The sequence below is a fragment of the Dama dama genome, chromosome 1, assembly GCF_033118175.1.
Source record: "Dama dama isolate Ldn47 chromosome 1, ASM3311817v1, whole genome shotgun sequence".
Classification (NCBI taxonomy): Eukaryota; Metazoa; Chordata; class Mammalia; order Artiodactyla; family Cervidae; genus Dama; species Dama dama.
Genome location: NC_083681.1, coordinates 23371367 through 23392253, shown reverse-complemented (window position 1 = coordinate 23392253; position 20887 = coordinate 23371367). Strand labels below are relative to the sequence as shown.

At 37.2% G+C, this 20887-nt stretch overlaps 2 protein-coding genes across 2 annotated transcripts in view; one reads left to right on the top strand and one right to left on the bottom strand.

Annotated features, from left to right (window-relative positions):
• The first annotated feature begins 34 nt into the window (after positions 1 to 34).
• On the top strand, positions 35 to 6831 carry PIH1D2 (PIH1 domain containing 2). Its single transcript, XM_061144703.1, has 6 exons — positions 35 to 286; positions 1037 to 1239; positions 1646 to 1769; positions 2198 to 2443; positions 3705 to 3970; positions 5515 to 6831. The coding sequence occupies exons 2-6, from the start codon at positions 1063 to 1065 to the stop codon at positions 5647 to 5649; spliced, it is 948 nt and encodes a 315-aa protein (XP_061000686.1). The 5' UTR covers positions 35 to 286; positions 1037 to 1062; the 3' UTR covers positions 5650 to 6831.
• A 736-nt stretch (positions 6832 to 7567) lies between these two features.
• Positions 7568 to 20887, bottom strand: part of DLAT (dihydrolipoamide S-acetyltransferase) — a 32638-nt gene continuing 19318 nt past the window's right edge. Inside the window, exons 9-14 of the mRNA XM_061144689.1 lie at positions 20732 to 20824; positions 20251 to 20358; positions 17448 to 17563; positions 11241 to 11403; positions 10140 to 10276; positions 7568 to 9558 (exon numbers count right to left, since the gene is read on the bottom strand). Coding sequence (XP_061000672.1) covers positions 9429 to 9558; positions 10140 to 10276; positions 11241 to 11403; positions 17448 to 17563; positions 20251 to 20358; positions 20732 to 20824 — 747 coding nt within the window. The 3' untranslated portion in view covers positions 7568 to 9428. The remainder of the gene's footprint in view (positions 9559 to 10139; positions 10277 to 11240; positions 11404 to 17447; positions 17564 to 20250; positions 20359 to 20731; positions 20825 to 20887) is intronic.

Below are 20887 nucleotides of genomic sequence, written 5' to 3'. Positions count from 1 at the left end.
GGGAAATTCTTCCTACCAACAGAAGTCCCAAAGATTCCCACAGAAGGGTTTCCAGGACACTCTAGAAGTCCTCAGAGGTGGAACGGGAGGCAAGGTCCTTCCTGGAAAAGAAGTGGGTCAGGCTTAGCCGAAAAGCAAGCCCAGCACCAGAAGGAGAAGACTCGGGAACTAGATGTAGAAAGATAAGACCTTTCTGCCTGGAGCTTTCCGGACTCAATTAGATGTTGTCCCAGTGTGGTTACCCTGGTAACAGGCGTCGCGTTTTGTCAAGAAACCGAAGGAAGAGGTAGGTTCGCCGACCTCTGGAAAAGTTAGATTTCCCATTTAGTCTAACCTTAATGTAGTATTTGGAGAATCCTCATTCTGTGGATGCTGTGAGATACGTCTCCATTGACGGAGGGGGCTTGGAGGGAGGTTATCTCAAGTGGTAGAGAGAATATTATTATTCTTGGCAGGTGTTCCAGCCTCTCCGTGTTAGCTTACTTAATCCTCACGATAACCCTATGAGATAGGTATTATCGTCTCCATTTCGAGGAGAATAAACTGAGGCACATGTGTAAATTAATTTCTCAAGATCACACAGCTAGTAAATGATAGAGCTAAGAGTAGAATCTAGGCATTCTGGCTGCAGAGTCCATGCTTTTAACTCCTAAACTATGCTGCGGATTGGGGAAGTCTCATGTGGCCCTCAACCCACAGCACACTTCTCGCAAATTCAGGCCCCAGTTAGCATATACCTGGGTGTTGAAACAAGAAACTCCCAAGAAATCCAGACTTTAAATGACCCCTCAAGGCTTGTGAGGGTCTATGCAGAGGTAAGGACTTACTATCTGAGAGAACATCTTGAGAATGTAAGAAAGGGTACTCAATAGAGTAAGGAAAAGATAAAACGGTGCTGATCCATAATCTTTTAGGCACTGGTGTTAAGAATAGCTATCAACTTCAATAAAACAGCCCCTGAACTGTTCCTCCTCCCCCCTCCAAAGAATAGATTTGGGGGGAGATTTTTTCTTCCTTAAGTCATGTCTTTCCACAGGCTGAAGAGGCCTATTCATCTTAACCATGGAGTCATCCTCAAAGGGTCTGCTCACCAAGGTTACTCAGTTCTGGAACCTGTTAGATGATCTGGCTGAAAGTAACCCTGAGAGTTATCAGAAGTTCATTCAACAGCAGCTGAAAGAGGGAAAAGAGCTCTGTGCTGCCCCAGAACCACAGCTCTGTCTACAAACCAGGATCCTGGTATGTGGGGTTGGTACCCAGAGAAAGGGAAGTCCTGATTGAAATGGTCCTGGAATAACCAGACAATGGCTTACCCTAGCTATTACTACTTTAACATAAGAACATTGAGGGAAACTGCCACTCTGAATAATGGAAAATTGAACATAATGTGAAAGATTGTGTTGATGGAATAAGAATGGGAATTTCATATTTGACACATTTTGGAGATCCCAAAATCAGTCATTTTTCTGCTAGAATAAAAATCAAAAGTAATGTCACTATTTAATAGAGAATAATACAGTTGGAGGTTTTTCAAATAAAGAGAACTTATTTGGTTGGGGAGGTAACTCTGTGATGAGTTACCTTTAGGATTTTTTTTTTAATTTAAAAACTGGATTTTGAGACATACAAATTTTTTGCTTTCTAGAAACCAAAAGAAAAATTACTTTTTATCAACCTATGTCAGTGGAAAAGGATCCCAGCTCCAGAATCAGCCACTCATCCAGTACCTCTAAGTATTGGCAGACCAGAAGATATATCTGAGACATCAGGTACATAGAATTATGGGAGAGAAAGCACATTTTAAAAATTGGGATGTGGGAATAAGCATGGGCCAGATTTTACTTGATAAAAGGCATTACATATTTGGTCATGGTATAGTCAATGAATAATAAGGGTCTATGGGGTTGCAAAGAGTGGGACACAACTGAGCGACTGAACTGAACTGAATAAGGGTACTTTGTGAAAATTGATTACTATTTAATTTCCCAATAATATGAGCTATTTTAATTCATATGAAATACCAAGAAATGCTCTAATTGGAATTTTATATATATAGCACCATTGTGATTATCTCTGAAAATACAGAAATAGAATTTATATTTTCCGTCTTTAGCAGGATATGATTAAAATATTACCTGACGATATCATTAGTAAAACAAATTGTCTTCATTTCACACCCTCTGAATTACACACACAGATGTTTACACAGTCATTGATGTTGCCTACCATCCTGATGTTCTCCAGGCAGCAGAAAAAGACCAACTGAAAAAAGATCAGCTGATAAGGATGGCCATGAAATGCATTGAGGAACAACTCCAATTTACTCTCTTAAACTGTTACTATATTACCAAATTTAGAATAAAAGGAAGCATTCAAAGAATGAAACAAAATCTGATGGGAATCCAAACCAATCCCACAGATTTAAGAGAGAAAATGAAAAAGGGTAAGTTAATGAAATGTAATGGAAAGTGATCTGATTTAAATGTTTTTTGCTTCTGGTGTACATTTTGCAAACTAGAAGTCTCAATTGTAAAAGATGAGAAATTTAAGATGGAAAAATATAAAGATATTAGAAATATTAGCATGTCCCAACATAGACGGTGGAGAAGGCAATGGCACCCCACTCCATTACTCTTGCCTGGAAAATCCCATGGACAGAGGAGCCTGGTAGGCTACAGTCCATGGGGTCGCCAAGGAGTCAGACTCAACTGAGCGACTTCACTTTCACTTTTCACTTTTATGCATTGGAGAAGGCAACCCACTCCAGTGTTCTTGCCTGGAGAATTCCAGGGATGGGGGAGCCTGGTGGGCTGCCGTCTGTGGGGTCACACAGAGTCGGACATGACTGAAGTGACTTAGCAGCAGCAGCAGCATAGACAGAGGCTTCCCTGATGACTCAGTGGTAAAGGAAGGTATGCCTCCTGCCAATTCAGGAGGTGTGGGTCCGATCCCAGGGTCAGGAAGATCCCCTGGAGAAGAAAATGGCAACCCACTCCAGTATTCCTGCCTGGGAAATCCCATGGACAGAGAAGCCTGGCAGGCTACAGACCATAGGGTCAGGAAAGAGTCAGATACAATTTTGTGACTAAACAACAACATAGATGGGCCTAGAGATTATCATACTAAGCGAAGTAAATCAGAAGGAGGAAGACAAATACCACATGATATCGCTTATGTGTGGAATCTAAAAAACGACACAAATGAACCTATCTAAGAAACAGACTCATAAAGAAAAGACTTGTGTTTGCCAAGGGGAAGGGGGGAAAGAGAAATGGGCTGGGAGTTTGGGATTAGCAGATGCAAACTATTATATATAGGATGGATAAACAACAAGGTCCTATTGTATGGCACAGGAAACTATATTCAATATCCTATTATAAACCATAATGGAAAAAAAAAATAATGGAAAAGAATATGAAAAATATATAACTGGGTCTTTTTGTTATCCCACAGATATTAAACACAACCCTATACATCAACTGTACTTCAATAAAATTAAAAAAAAATTAGCATGTCCTTAAAGATAAATCCTGCAAACTTTTAAACCAGATCCTCTGGTTTAAGGATCTTTTAAGATTCCCAAATCAATTTAGCTGCAGCTTTGTCTGCCATCTTGGCTAACACTATCACTGTTACAGCTCATTGCCTGATAGTATTTCATGTTGATTAATTTTGTGATTTCATCTTCCTTTTTTAAAATAAAGAACTAACCCTTGAAAAGATAAGAAGCAGTACTATGAGCAATTCAGATCAGTTTCCTCAACTTTTACTGCCGAAAGACCAAGTTTCAAGTAAAACAGCATGTCTGATAGAAGAGATTTCTAGTACAGAGACTGAAGTGGAGATGAAGAGACCAGCCTATGAATTAAAAATTGTGGCAGATCAGAATGAGAAACCTCTGAAAATTGAATTAAAAGTTGAATTACCTGGTATTAATTCAGTATCTCTCTGTGACCTTAGTGTTTCTGAGGTAAGCTGAATAGGTAATACTGTAAATTTTGTATCAGTCAATAATCACTATGTTATGCTGCCGTAAAAAAAAGAACTCCACAATCTCAGTGGCTTACATTAACTTGCTCAGGTTACATATCAGCTCATCCTGCTTCACTCTGTGAGTGTCGCACATTTTAAGATACAAGATGAAGGAAAAATTTTCACTTTAGACAAGTCATTCTCATGGAGGAGGGAAAATAGAAATGGCAAAACCATGCAATAGATCCTAAAACTTCCTCTCGGATATGGAATGTATTACTTATGCTCACATTGTATTGATCAAAGTAAGTCAGAAGGCCAAGTCCTACATCAGTATGGCTGGGAAGAACATTCTTAACAAGCAGTCACTGAAGTTACATGACAAGGATGCATAATCCTCTTATAAAAGAAAAGCAACAATCTACAGTCTACCACAGTCCACCCTCTTGGTCACAAGTATTTGCTGCTTTTCCCAAGAAACATACCTCCAATCCCAGTATCAGACTCCAAAGTGCAGGATTTTGCCATCATAATCTGCATTAGACAAAATTTGCATGAACTGCAATGACAAATTATCTATTTCTGTAACCCCATGCATCATACAATGTAGAATGGAGAGAGAATAATCACAATCAACAGTCTCAATTCAGAAACTGAAAAACTGTAAGGCACACAGCAATTCTAAAATCCTGGTAGGCCAATAGTGCAAGGGTCCCTTTCCTGGAGGTAGACAATGTTCTTGCTGAGGTCCCTTTACAAGATTCCTTGATTACCTAGCCTCCTAGTTCCATTATTTTCCATGACTTTTAACTCCACTCTTTGGGAGGTTTTTTCCTCTTTCATAATCTACCTTAGCCATGCCTGAAAAGAGCATTGAAGACTATGCTGTCATTAGATGCTGAGGAGCTTACTCAGCCTGTTTGCTGCCCATAGAATGTTGAGACGGAAAGGTTATTTCTCAGTCTTATTACTGGTTGAAAACAAAAATTGGTTCCATTTTTCATTCAAGTCTTAAGATTTATGGGCTCTGTATATTCCCTTTCAATTCTTTATATTCCCTTGCAAATTGAGAACTTCTTTTCTAACTTCATCTTTTTCTGGTACCTTGTTAAATGTAGCCAACAGAACCAACGTATGCAAACAACATTCTATTTTCCCATTTCTGTACCTAAAAACACAAGTTAATGAGGTAGATTGTCTTCCAAATTATTGTGATAAGGGCTTTGTCACCATAAAACACAGATCACCATCTTTCCAGTCTCCAGCAAATTTTCTTGCTGTTTGCTGGTCAGCCCTGAAGTCAATGCCACATAATTTAGAATGGCAGCATCCATCTTCTGGTACTGTTATCAATTTTAATGTACTGAACAATAAACACCTCAGAATCTCAGGCATTTACAATACCTTTACTGCTCACAAGTGGACCCTCTTCTTACGGGAAAGGAGTGAATAACTGGGAACAATAAACCTGTAACAAATTCTAACCAGGAAGTACTTTTCTATTTGCATCTTTTAAAATCTCTCTTGGTTTATTCTTTTTAGGATGATATATTGATCGAGGTCTCTGAAAAGTACAGATTACATCTAAACCTTCCAGAATCTGTGGATACTGAAATGACTACAGCAAAATTTATCAAAGAGAAAGCCACTTTAATTGTCACAATGCCATTGGTGTAAGTTAAAAGCATCGTGTATTTGGAGTTTTCTGTGAAAGTCATGTGAATTAGAGGGCCTCCATTATCTGTGAAGAGGTTTATCTTAACTTTTTAAGTTTCATTTTCTAGGAATTTCTTTTGATGGAATGAGATTTTCTCATCAGCTGCTTTTTAAAATTCTTTCTCAAGTAAACTTGGCATCAAGCACAAACTACCAAAAACAGTGCTACCATGATATACTTGTTTTGAAGATATTTGTAACGGCCTCAAGTAACTTAAATACCATTTGGGAAAAGTCTGTTTGTCTTCAGACATTATAATATGTAAGAATTCTTTGTTTACTAGTTGAAAAACATTTTTGTCTCTAGTAAATTTTTGCATCAGGAATAAATACCAGACTCTGCAAGAAGTTTTTTACTACCAAGATGTACCTTAGCAGTGAAAGTTTCCTCTGGTGATAAAGATGTAGAGCCAGGATAATAATGTGTAAACCTTTGCTTATGTGAACCTTTGTACTTCTATAAAGCAGGCTCTGGCAGGAGTCCAAGCCACCCAGGCCTACCTCCCTTTAACATCAGGTATGGATTTGTGGATTAGATAAAACGATGCAGTGACAGTCATTGGGTATTATTACATGTAAGACATAAAATACATCCAACTCTAATTTAAGGCAAAGGGGCTCACTTTAGGACAAGTTATTTTCTCTTAAGAAAATAACTTTTAAAATACAGAAGTGATGTACTTTTAAACTCCCATTCATCTGTCAGTTCTTTGTTCAATACAAAAGTATCAGTTTTCCAATTTATATCCAGAGTAAGCAACATTCACACCAAACTTTAAACATCCCTTGTCTTTTCTAAACACAAAACACTCTCCTTGTAATTATTAGTTTCTAATTCAACATAAAGTCTTTAAATGAAGTTCTCATTAATTTTAAAACTTTTTAGCTTTAGAAACTAAAGTGTGTGATAGCAGTAACTGACATGTGATAATTACAAATGAGTAATTTTCTTAAACTTGGTGTGGACTTTAATTTTTCTAGCAATAGGATAATTTATTGTTGGAAAGTTTTCTAGAACTGTGATATCCTATACTCATCCCTTAAAAGACTTGGGAATGCTTTGACCTTATCTTTTCTTCTACAAAATCACTGTCAAACTTAATTTCTATAAATTCCCATACCTACTTACACAGAAATAGCTGAATCTCTACTCTTGCAATCTCACACTCAGGTGTTACTATGTCAGGAGTTATGTAATTGTGTACTTATTAATAAGTACAAGATCTAGCATGCTTAACGTTAAAATTGTAAACTTACATCCTAGTTATTTTCCAAAATACGTTCACTTATAACATCTCTACCTCCCCCTCCCTACAAAAAGCAAAACTTTGGTCAGGAAGAGCATTAACTAATAATGAACAGTTGAGCAGTTTAATCTGAATCTTATCAAGATATTTCTTCTTCAAAACAGAAAACTTTGAGATGGACGTGAATTATCCTTGATTCAGATACCAGATTCTTCTACCAACTTGGTTTTAGAGATTAGGAATTAGTAGTGATTATTTCCTCATGTCCTCCAGAGTTTATGCATTACTGAGTGATGAGAATTCCTTACAGTGCATTCCTAGGACCGCTCGCACTGGGCAGCTTTCTGTAGTCCACGCCTCGGGATGCTACTTCACTCACAAACCTCAGGAATGGCGTTTATAGCCAGCAGAGCCAGACCACTCTTCCTTCTTGCTATGTGCCACCTCCTAACAAGAGGGCTCCTTGAGCCTGAAGGTTAGATTATATGCTCCCAAACTCAGAACTTATTTTACCAATTCTATAAACTCAAAACGTATCTGTATTAAGAGTTTACCATATACATAACTGTTCTTGGTCTTAAAAAATCGAATGTGAAAAATAATTACCAACAAATCAAAAATATTAGACAAGACACATTGAAAACATATAGTTTAATTTTCAAACAATCTAATTTGAACCAAAACACTATTTCTAACACTTGTTCATTCCAGCTGGTAAGGGAAATAAACTGAATCCAAATTTAGATGATAGCTCAGGTTAATTTTTAACTCAGAACAATTTCTATTAGAATGCAACTTTTAAATTTTTCTCTCAAGGGAACAACAGAGCCATAAACACCACCAAATAATGAATTCTCTTTGAAGTTTCATGTATGTGACCCAGATGTGGCTCATACTGCTGATGGTCCCTTGTTATAAGTTTGTTCCTTCTCCATAGTCTTCAAGCTAAAATCACTACTGAAAAGTCAGATTCACGTATTATTTTCATCATAATACAGCAAGGAAAATATTTCTGGAATATATGGAGTGTCACTTGTGCACCATGTAATAATGAACACTTAGAAACAGATTCAACATTGAAAGACCTAAATTTCAGGGAATAGTTCTGCATATTACATTTTACAAGGAGGATCAGATTTGTTAATAGTTATAAACAATTCCAAATTTATTTATTAAATCACATCAATTCCATAGAAAGTCTAGAATTGTGATAATGTTTCTAATTCATTTTTATTATCCTGAATATCACCCCCCCCCCCCCCCCCCCACAGAAAGGCAAATTGTAACAAAATGGAAAATAAATATTTAGGCTGATAAGGTAGCAAACAACCTAAATAATCTTTTTCTCTCTGACAGGATTTTAGGGTTTTCTTATTTTACATGAGACAACATTGGGGTGGAAAAACATAGAACACTTCTTTTTGTACACATTTAACATTTTCCACTTTATCCAAGACCAGAAATGACCAGTTTGTTCCGGTCATCATCTTTTATCACTCCAAACTATCCACTGGTGTATCTCTCCCCTTTTTCTTTTTAGACGCAACTTGGTGATAAATGGACTTTGGCACACATCTTACTAGGAACCATATTTACATATATACACTTATTCCATTCCACAGTTACTTGATACAAGTTTTTCAAGTATTTAAGTAATAAATCCTACTAATTAAGTTCATTTGCAAATAACCACTATTTAATTTTACAGGAAAAATTCTACTTTCACAAAAATTCTATAAGCATATTCTTTTATTTGAGGCAATTATAGAATTCTGCTCTCACAATGACACATTTAAATTATTTAAATAGACACCCACACAAATTCTCACTTATACCAAGGAGCTGGTTCATATTTATATCTTCATCTCAAGAGGAGAAAACAACCATTTCTGAATTCATAGAAAAATAAAGAACAGCTGGTTGAAGAGTCCTATGAAAATGTTGACTTTTAAAGTTTTCTCGTATTTTCCTTCAAGTTCTCCATGCTTCCCATCCATGATAAACCAAGATTTATGTAACACAAAATTTCAAATTAGGCTTAAATTCCAAAATCAAGTTTCAGTTCAAATTCTTTCTCCAAAAGAACTAGTTTTTCTGACTTCTCTTTTCTCAAATCTCATCAAAACATTTGAGGTAATTAAATTTCAAAACCTCAATGTCTCATCAAGGTTACTTTTATGTGCCTGTCTCAATAGGGAAGCACAATTCTACCTCTACATTTCCAGTGGAAGGACTTACCACCAGAGGGCTATGCCATAGGCCCCTTTACCTGGAGTACGCAGCTTAAAATCTGGTGTTTATTAAATGTGCACAATATTGGGATGTAATTGGCATTTTTAAAAATTCAGTAATGCCCATTACAAATATCTGGACAGACTCAAAAATAACTGGTTAACCTTAAAATAAAAAGAGAACCACCATTTAATAACATATTAATACCTTGGTAAGAATGAAACAGTGTGACCTAGGAGAGTCTAGAAATTCTTGGATTAATTATAACAACATGGTGATAGGTTTTTCAAGGTACTTTCTAAACTCAGCAAGCCACTGGGCTCCAACTGCTCCATCGACAACCCGATGATCACAACTGAGTGTAACAGACATCATGCTGGCCACATCAAATCTAGAAAAAGATAAAAAAACATTATTAGGTACTGTAAAAGCAATCACTAGATGTTAGCTAGTAACCAGCCCAAATGCCAACTCCTAACTTACAATCCCAACCAGGTAACATTATTTTTTACCTACTCTTCATGGGTTATACACCTCTAGCTCAAATCAATCATTTGAAGAAACAGACCAAACAACCATCTGAAGGATACAGGTCAGGAAACAACAGCCCACAGGCCAAATCCTACCAAACACAGATTTACTGGAATACGTTTATGTATTGCCTATGCCTGCTTTCATACCACAATAGCCAAGTACTTGCGATAGCAACTGTATGACCCAGAAAAAATAAAACATTTACTAACTGGCTCTTTAAGAAAAATTATGCTGACCCCTGACCTAGAGTAAATAAGACTTCCCATCTCAAATAGCAAAATAAGAAGAGCTGGTGCCCTGAGAAATTTAGATGTGCTTACATCTAACTCTGTGTGAAGCTCCAGTATGCCACACCAATAATTATAAAACCTAAGATTCAAAGTCAGGTATACTGTAATGAAAGTAAGTTTACAACTCCCTCTCCATTTTGGCACTTACCCTTTTTCATTATCTGCTGGAACCAGTCTATCCTCTGAAGCACCAATTGCCAAAATACATGCTTGAGGTGGGTTAATAATAGCAGAGAAGTTCTTAATCCCAAACATTCCTAAATTTGAGATTGTAAAAGTGCCACCCTAAAGGAAAAAAAAAGATTTAAAAACAGATCATGGTAACTGCTTGTCAATATAAATCAGAAAAAATGACAATGTTTTGTGAAAAGACCTTAAGATGTTTTACTTTAAGAAGGGATTCTTAGCAACATGGATGAACCTAGACATTATCATACTGAGCAAGTCAGAAAGAGAAAGACAAATACCATATGATACCATTTATATGTGCAATATAAAATATGACACAAATGAACTTATCTGTGAAACAGAAATAGACTCACAGACATAAAGAACAGACTCATGGTTAAGGGTTCAATTGAGAGTTTGGGATTAACAAAATATTAGATATAGGATGGATATACAACGAGGTCCTACTGTATAGCACAGGGACCTATATTCAATATCCTGTGGTAAACCATAATGGAAAAGAATATGAAAAAGAATGTATATACATGTATAACTGAGACATTCTGCTGTACAATAGAAATTAACCCATTGTAAATCGACTATACTTCAATAATATATTTTCTAAAAGAAGGACTCAACTACCATTAAAAAAAAGGAAAATGGTTTAAGTATATGAGGTGACAGATACATTAATTACCTTGTCACGAGCACAGAGTATACATATATCAAAACAACAAGTTGTACACCTTAAATATATACAATTTCTATTTACTAATTACACATAAAGGTGAAGGGGAAAAAAAAGAAAGAAAAAACTGAATGGGGTACACTTTTCTGAAAACACACCACTATAGCAACATGAACACAAATCAGTCGTGTGGCTTTTGCACACTACTTGAAAAACTTCTTTTTTTCAGCTTTTGATAGGTTACTCAATTTTTCTTTCAAGACCTTCTGTCAGTGAGAACACAAGGCAGAATCAAAAAGTGGAAAATGCAATAAAAGCATAAGGCCAACTTTAAAAATAATACAATTCACTACAATAACATAGTAACATTCACAAAGTAAATACACATCTTACCTGGAACTCATGTGGTTGTAGTTTACCCTCTCGTGCTTTGGTTGCTAAAGAAACAACATCATTAGCAATGGTTTCCAGTCCTTTTATATGTGCATTAAACACAATCGGTGTGATGAGTCCTGCAGGAGTACTGACTGCAACACTGATATCAACAACATGATTTCTATTTAAAAAGAAAAAAAGAAAAGTAAAACTCAGTAATCAATTGTTAAGAGTCTGTGTCAGGCTAAGCAAGAATAGTGGTATTCAGTCTGTGTTACTTTTTAGCCAGAGAGATCTTGCCTGGTTTTTCAGTTTTACTATGCCCTCTCTCAGACCTGAACTTTTTATTTTTTTAGATCCGCACTTTTTAAAAAGGAATGAGAAATGTGTCAGTAGGTTGGCTTCACATGTACTCACTAACTACCCCTTGTATGCATTGACCAACATCATGAACATAATTGGGGAAAAAACGTTCAACATCCAGTGAGAACTGAAAAGAGCTCCTTAGATTTATGAGATGAAGAGGACTAGCTGGAGCTTCGTCTGCAAGCAGAGCTTGAGCAGATAAAAGGAAGACTGAAGGGAAAGAACTGCATGGGGGGAGAAACAGGAGTGCTCACATGGTAGGGTGGTAGTGCTGTCTCAGAACATAAAAGCAGGATTCCTAATCTTTTCTATGCTACAGACACTGTTGCATTTGGGTCCCTTCTCATAATTTTTAAACACAGGAAACAAAATACTCACAAAAAAAAAGAGCAAAAAAAAAAAAAACTCCCCCCAAAACAAAATATACTGAAATTCAGTTACTGAACTATTCAAAAAACAAAACTGTGATATATGTGCTTCAAAAATCTTGCAGCAGATCTAATTATGGCTATGCTTTTGGAGTCGTGATATACTTTAAGACATCTGTAACAACCACAATGCATATGAAAACAACTTGATTTTTATTTGGTCATCAGCACAAGTATTAAAACACCTCTTTGATTTGTTCTCTATAATAGGAGAAAATCCTAAATTTCACACTGAAAGTAAAAGTCACTTAGTCGTGTCCAACTCTTTGCAACCCCATGAACTATACAGTCCATGGAATTCTCTAGGCCAGAATACTAGAGTGGGTACCCTTTCCCTTCTCCAGGGGATCTTCCCAACCCAGGGATCGAACCCAGGTCTTCCACATTGCAGGTGGATTCTTTAACAGCTGAGCTACAAGGGAAGCCCAAGAATACTGCCATGGGTAGCCTATCCCTTCTCCAGCACATCTTCCTGACCCAGGAATCGAACTGGGGTCTCCTGCAATGCAGGCAGATTCTTTACCAACTGAGCTATCAGGGAAGCCCAAAATTTCACAATAAAGATTAGTAAAAAAGAATTATATTCCCCCCCCAACCAAGTTCCCAAACTCCTGAACTGTATCAGGATCTCCTTAAGGGTTGTCTGTGTAAGGGCCCCTGCTAAAGTGTTCTGCAATTAAGAAAAAAGTTAACAAATGTTGGCAAGGATGAAAAGAGGAAGAAAGCATAAATTATAAATTGTTGGTGAGAATGCATCAATAAACTGGTGCAACCACTATAGGAAGAGAGTATGGAGGTTCCTTAAAAAAGTAAAATAGAACTATTGTATGATCCAGCAATTCCACTCCTGGGTATATGTATCCAGAAAAATGAACATACCAATTAAAGACAGGGAAGCAACCCAAGTCCAAGTGCCCATCAACAGACAATGGACATCTCACCACTCTCACACACACACATATACACACGCATAGGAATATTACTCAGCCATAAAAAAGGAATGAAATTCTACCATCTGTAGCCACATGGTTAGACCTAGGGAATATTATGCTTCAGGAAATAAATCAGAGAAAGACAAACACTGTATATCTTATATGTGGAATGTAAAAAGATTAATACAAATGGATGTACTTGCAAAACAGAAACACACTCACAGAGAAAACAAACTAATGGTCACCAAAGGAAAGAGGAAAGGGCAGAGTGACAAAGTGGGCATGTATGACTAACAAACTACCACGTATGGAATAGATAAGCAACAAACATATATAGCACAGGGAATTATAGCCGTTACCTTGTAATAACTTATAAGGGAGTACAATCCACAAAAACACTGAATCACTATGTCATAATCCTAAAACTAATATAATATTATAAATCAACTATCCTTCAACTTAGAAAAGATAAAACTTCACATGAAAAAAGGAACGCCAGCTCTTTGGAGATCATGGGTGCCGAGCCCCTGTGTGCCCCAGCTGGGCTCCAGCCAAGGCATCACACAGCAGCACTGCTTTCTTAATTACATTATCCTGTTATTACAACAATGTCTAAAAATATTCATAATAGAGTACGGATGGTGTTTCCTATCTTGTTCACCACTAAACTAGTCAATCCTAAAGGAAATCGATCCTGAATATTCATTGGAAGGGCTGATGCTGAAACTCCAATACTTGATGTAAAGAACCAACTCATTGGAAAAGACCCTGATGCTGGCAAAGACTGAGGGTTGAAGGGAGTGACAGAGGATGAGATGGTTGGATGGCATCACTGACTCAAAGGGCATGAGTTTGGGCAAACTCAGGTAGATGGTGAAGGACAGGGAAGCCTGGTGTACTGCAGTCCATGGGACTGCAAAGAGTCAGACATGACTAAGCGACTGAACAACAATAAAATCCAGTTAACACCGTATGTCCAATAAATACTTGTTGAATAGCTGTATGAACACATAAATGAAGGGCATTTGGTAAGGATTAATAAATAATTCACAGAACTTGAGCTGCAACCACCATCCTTTCATCTAAGTAGTGTTTCCTTCAGATATTCTTAAAAGGTTAAACATAAATTTACCCTACAATCCAGCAGTTCCACTCCAAGGAGTCTACCCAAAAGAAATGAAGACATATATCAGTACAAAGAATTGTCCTCAAATGTTCATAACCATGCTCTCAAAGCTATGTCTATGTCTTAATCCCAGAGTCTATTGATGTGACCATATTTAGTAAAAAGGTCTTCACTGATATAATCACACCTTTGAGATGAGTTCACCCTGGGTTATCTGGGTGGGCCCTAAATCCAATGCCAACTGTCCTTGTAAGAGACAGAAGGGAAGACAAGGACACATGAAGTCCATGTGAAGCTGGAGCTGAGCAGCCCCAAGCCAAGGAATGCTGAAGCCGCCAGAGCTGGAGAGAGCAAGCAAGAGTTCACCCAAGAGCCTGTGCAGGGAGTAGGTCCTGCTGACACCTTAATTTCACACGTCTAACCTTCAGAACTAGGAGGGAGTAAATTTTTGTTAAGCCACAAATTTTGTGGTAATTTGTACTGGCAACCTTAGAAAACTAATATAATCTCTAAAGAATAGTAAGACCCTCAGATGTTCTCTAATAGCAGGGTGACCAAGACGAAAATCAGGATCAGTAAACTATTTTTCAGTCTTGGGAAACATGTTTAGTTTTCTTGGGGAGTTTCAGATAGAAACTGAAACTTTTTTTTTTTCTGAAAGAAACTTCAGAAAGAAATGATGATAAGCAATTTAAAAATCTGTACTATAATCAATCTGGTCGGATGATGGGTTGTGTGTATATGTTTGTAGAGAGGGTACAAAAAAGCTAAATTTTAACCTTCTTTAACAGAAAGGTGATAAATAAATGAAATGAAAAACTGAGAAAAAGGCAACAAAAAATGTTATTTAGAAATATGAAGGTAGATGGCAGATGCGGGAGCCAGGTCAGAAGCCGGGAGGAACCTGAAACGTCCTGTAGTTGTCTAAAGATTCTTCAACCACTATGTCAAGCGACACACTTCTCTTTCTTCATGTGATTAAGATCAGGAATCTAAACTTATCTGAAAACCTGGAGAGGCACCATTTGTCCCCACTGGAATGGCACGTTTTGCAGAAATCATTGCCTATGGATTACATAGATGGAAGAGCAGGAGAAATACTAAAACGTCTGTTCACCTGACCCACATGCGTGTGGCAGCCCAAGGCTTTGTTGTGGGAGCAGTGACTCTTGATATGGGCGATTCCCTGTATCAAGAATTCTGGGCAAAACCTAAACCTTACAAGAGGAGATGCCATCTTGGCCTTGGTGGTGCTTGCTTTAGTTAGACATCTCATATTGAGGTTATCTGTTTATGATGAAAATAAACTGTTTGGGTCAGACAAGAACATGGTAATTTCAATACTGGCTTCCTTTCTAACAGGCTTGATCTGCCTGGTGACCAAGTTACTGGTGACTAGTTCACTAGCTAGGTCACTCAGGGGAGTCAGATTAACATAAAAGAAACATGTCACTTTTAAATATACTTGATAGTGTTACCTGTCCACCTTCTCAAACCCTTCTGATGAAACTAGTTCTAAAGAGGACAACATGCCAATCCTGAAAATGCTCCCAGTGGCTGCAGAATAATCATATGCTTTTGATGTAATGTAGGAATCCTATTTACCCCATTTAGTTTAACTCTCTGACTGCCTTGTGGACTAAGTACTGTTTTAAGGGATCCAGGTTCGATCCCTGGGTCGGGAAGATCCCCTGGAGAAGGAAATGGCAACCCACTTCAGTACTCTTGCCTAGAAAATCCCACAGATGGAGAAGCCTGGTGGGTTATAGTCCATGGGGTCTCAAAGAGTTGGACATGACTGAGCGACTTCACTTCACTTGGCTTTTGAGGAACCCTTTCAGAACAGTGCATGGAATACATTATAAACCTCCCTGAAAGTCTGTGTGTGTTTTTAAACCAAACCTCAAAAAGCTGGTAACAGAGCCACTTTGAAGTATAACTTACTTTAGAATCATAGTTGTAAACATGAGAATAACTTAATTGTAGATCCCTTTTAGCTCTTTTGTAATTGCAAAATTATATTTTGCTGCTGTTATATTAGAATAATTTTAAGTGTTATTTTGAAATAGAAATGTGCATTTTAAGTGCTAATGCAAAGGTAAATGAAAAACACTTTTTAAATGTGTGTAGTATGTTCATTTTCTCTAAAAGAATCATAAATTAAATGAATTGCCTATAATGGAAGTGATTTATGAGCCAGCTGGTTTGGTCAGACAGTATGCAAACTTTCGTATACCACAAACTTTGTTCTGCTGCACTGATGAAATTCTCTTGAACCTGAATTCACATTCCATAGTGATACCACTATAAGCATAGTGTTATTAAAGTAAGTGAACACATCAAAAAAAAAAGAGAGATATGAAAAGTGAAATTAGTCACTCAGTCATTTCTGATTCTTTGTGACCCCCTGGACTTTAGCCCACCAGGTTCCTCTGTTCATGGAATTCTCCAGGCAAGAATACTGGAGTGGGTAGCCATCTCCTTCTCCAGGGGATCTTCCTGACCCAGGGATCGAACCTGGGTCTCCTGCATTGCAGGCAGATTCCTTACCAACTGAGCCACCAGGGAAGCCCAAAGAAACATGAAGGTAAATACCAAAAGAAATAATAGTTTAAAGGCTGTGTTTGCCTCTTGGGAGTGGACCTCAGATAAAGGCTGAGCAGGTCACCATAAGCCACGAATTAATATTATAAAGTATATACTATTATTGTAACAAAAATTAAATTAATAATATAAAACCATCTACATAGTAGAAAAAGGCTAGACTGAGTCAGAATTCTGGTTCCAATCCCAGTTCTGCTGCTTACTAACATACGAACTCAGGGAGAAATTCAACTTACTGAGCCTCAGTTTCTTCATCTGAAAAACAGGAGTAAAAGCACCTACCTCATAAGGTGGTCCTAAGAATTAAATGGGACAACATGAGAAAGACACTAAGCACCATGCCAGTCACATGATACCGTAATACTAACAAATACTGCTTTTTGGTTTTGTTTTCAATTTTGTCACCACTAAAGTTTAGCAGAACTAATTGGTGAACAAAACCATTTCAATCCTGCCTTGTGAGAGTCATTATCAACTTAATTATACATATCTGTACACTTCTCTCCCTTCCCTGAACTCTTAAGCATCTGTAATCTTTACTGATTAAATTTAGCATGGTCTCAGAAATAATTTTATGTTGTTTTCAAATTGTTTTGCCCATGGAAGTCATTTCCCACTCCGTATTCTGTTTCTTCTTACTCCCTACACTCCTACTTATACATTAGACAACACACACAAAAAACTGCTGCTGGATGGATGGATAGATAGATAGATAGATAGATGGATGTATAGATACAGAACACAACTTCCCTAAAAGGGTTATACTTACTGTCTTATAACTGTGTCCAGCCAAGAAGAATTTGCTTCAGGAACTTTTAAACATGCCAAAGCTGAAGCTTTTATAATGAAGTCATTGACGGAAATTTTGCTTTTTCCTTCTAACATCTGCAAAGTAAAGAAACCATTATAGTTTCTTAAATTCTCTTCTCGAAGACTAAAACTATACAATCTTGAGGAGGTGGGAGGGGATGGATATACAAATGTCCTGGGGTAGAAAGGATGAAAAGAAACCAAAAGTTGTTTCTTTTTCATCTTTTCTAATGTAGACCATACACCTGTTAAATTTCCTCCATAAGTTACAAAATAACTAAGCACTAAGTAGGTATGAAGACAAAGCAAACACACTGCTTCTTACCTACCTGAAGAGACTCAAGTAGTCTCATAGAATCCCAGTGACTATGTTAGGCTAAAATGGATCCATGGCAAAGTTGACTTTAACGATAAACTTTAATCAAGAGTTAGAAAATGAAAATTCTCCAGAGTTTGCAGATGACATGATCCTCTACAGAGAAAACCCTAAAGACTCTACCAGAAAATTACTAGAGCTAATCAATGAATATAGTAAAGTTGCAGGATATAAAATTAACACACAGAAATCCTTTGCATTCCTGTACACTAACAATGAGGAAACAGAAAGAGAAATTAAGGAAACAATACCACTCACCACTGCAACAAAAAGAATAAAATACTTAGGAGTATATCTACCTAAAGAAACAAAGACCTATATATAGAAACTATATATAGAAAACTATAAAACACTGATGAAAGAAATCAAAGAGGACACAAATATATGGCGAAACATATCGTGTTCATGGATTGGAAGAATCAATACTGTGAAAATGAGCATACTACCCAAAGCAATCTATAGATTCAATTCAATCCCTATCAAGCTACCAACGGTATTTTTCACAGAACTAGAGCAAATAATTTCATAATTTGTATGGAAATACAAAAAACCTTGAATAGCCAAAGCAATCTTGAGAAAGAAGAATGGAACTGGAGGAATCAAACTGCCAGACTTCAGGCTCTACTACAAAGCCACAGTCATCAAGACAGTATGGTACTGGCAGAAAGACAGAAATATAGATCAATGGAACAAAATAGAAAGCCCAGAGATAAATCCAGGTACCTATGGACACCTTATCTTTGACAAAGGAGGCAAGAATATACAATGGAAAAAAGACAACCTCTTTAGCAAGTGGTGCTGGGAAAACTCGTCAACCACGTGTGAAAGAATGAAACTAGAACACTCTCTAACACCATACACAAAAATAAACTCAAAATGGATTAAAGATCTAAATGTAAGACCAGAAACTATAAAACTCCTAGAGGATCGCTTCTCGGCCTTTTGGCTAAGATCAAGTGTAAAACTTCTAGAGGAGAACATAGGCAAAACACTCTCTGACATAAATCACAGCAAGATTCTCTATGACCCACCTCCCAGAATATTGGAAAATAAAAAATAAACAAATAGGACCTAATTAAATGTAAAAGCTTTTGCACAACAAAGGAAACTATAAGCAAGGTGAAAAGACAGCCTTCAGAATGGGAGAAAATAATAGCAAATGAAGCAACAAAGGATTAATCTCAAAAATAAACAAGCAACACCTGCAGCTCAATTCCAGAAAAATAAATGACCCAATCAAAAAATGGGCCAAAGAACTAAACAGACATTTCTCCAAAGAAGACATACAGATGGCTAACAAACACATGAAAAGATGCTCAACATCACTCATTATCAGAGAAATGCAAATCAAAACCACAGTGAGGTACCATTACATGCCAGTCAGGATGGCTGCTATCCAAAAGTCTACAAGCAATAAATGCTGGAGAGGGTGTGGAGAAAAGGGAACCCTCTTACACTGTTGGTGGGAATGCAAACTAGTACAGCCACTATGGAGAACAGTGTAGAGATTCCTTAAAAAACTGGAAATAGAACTGCCGTATGACCCAGCAATCCCGCTGCTGGGCATACACACTGAGGAAACCAGAACTGAAAGAGACACGTGTACCCCAATGTTCATCACAGCACTGTTTATAATAGCCAGGACATGGAAGCAACCTAGACGCCCATCAGGAGACGAATGGATAAGGAAGCTATGGTAAATATACACAATGGAATATTACTCGGCCATTAAAAAGAATACATTTGAATCAGTTCTAATGAGATGGATGAAACTGGAGTCCACTATACAGTGAAGTAAGCCAGAAAGATAAACACCAATACAGTATACTAATGCATACATATGGAATTTAGAAAGATGGTTAACAATAACCCTATATGCAAGACAGAAAAAGAGACACAGATGTACAGGACAGACTTTTGGACTCTATGGGAGAAGGCAAGGGTGGGATGATCTGAGAAAATAGCATTGAAACATGTATACTATCAAGTGTGAAACAGATCACCAGCCTAGGTTGGATGCATGAGACAAGTGCTCAGGGCTGGTGCACTGGGATGACCAGAGGGATGAGATGGGGAAGGAGGTGGGAGGGGGATTCAGGATGGGGAACACATGTAAATCCATGGCTGATTCGTGTCAATGTATGGGAGAAACCAATTAGCCTCCAACTAATAAAAAATAAAGGAAAAAAAAATTAAAATTAAAAAAAAAAGAAAGAAAGAAAATTCTCCAGGATATTTTCTGCAAGTTAAAATTAAGATGACATCCACTTTCCATCATCAACTGGCATTTATAACAAAATACAATACAGGAACAAAAATGTAAATATTCAGTGAAGGAAAACAAGATTTTTAGAATTTATAGAGGCTGAAATTCCAGACCTTTTACCTTATTAAGTTCTTTTCGTACCAACAAAACTTCTCCCATATTTATATCAATAGAAAGGTAATAATGAGGTATGGTTTGTTTAGATTGCATTAACCGCTGTGCAATGACCTGAAATCAAAAGAGAATAAAAAATCAATTATCTTGAGTTGAGATGAGACGTTATCTATTCAGCACCTGCTCCCTGGTGATGCCTACCTGATGTATTATGTATTATTAGAACTGAAAGATGTAGGACTGGAGCACAGTTTAGCCCCTTGTAGTAGTATTTAATCAGAACACAGTGTTTGTGTATTCTAAGAATTCAACTGGCCAAACCAAACATCTACTAAATGAATCATCGAAGATCCACAATTTTAAAAAGTCTCCTCTTATTTTTTTTTTTTCCTTCTTCTTAAGTGTTTTAAACTATGGATGCAACTGAACAATCAGAGTAAAGATGTCCCCAACAGCTTGAGTTCTGGAGTTATGGTAATACTCTTACTCGGCGAATGTTGCTGATTGGGATATCTGTGAAGACGCCTGTAGGAACTGGAGTCACTCCTGGACTTGGAGGAGGCACAGCGGCTGCTGGAGTCTAGAGAGAGGTAAGAAAGTTCTTAGGAACTGTGGCTTAGTCTTAGCATCAGCAACTGTGAAC

Coding starts and splice junctions, on each gene's coding strand:
- PIH1D2 (XM_061144703.1), top strand. CDS start 1,063: ATGGAGTCATCCTCAAAGGGTCTGCTCACCAAGGTTACTCAGTTCTGG. Junction 1,770..2,197: donor AGATATATCTGAGACATCAG/GTACATAGAATT, acceptor TTACACACACAG/ATGTTTACACAGTCATTGAT. Junction 3,971..5,514: donor GTGACCTTAGTGTTTCTGAG/GTAAGCTGAATA, acceptor TATTCTTTTTAG/GATGATATATTGATCGAGGT.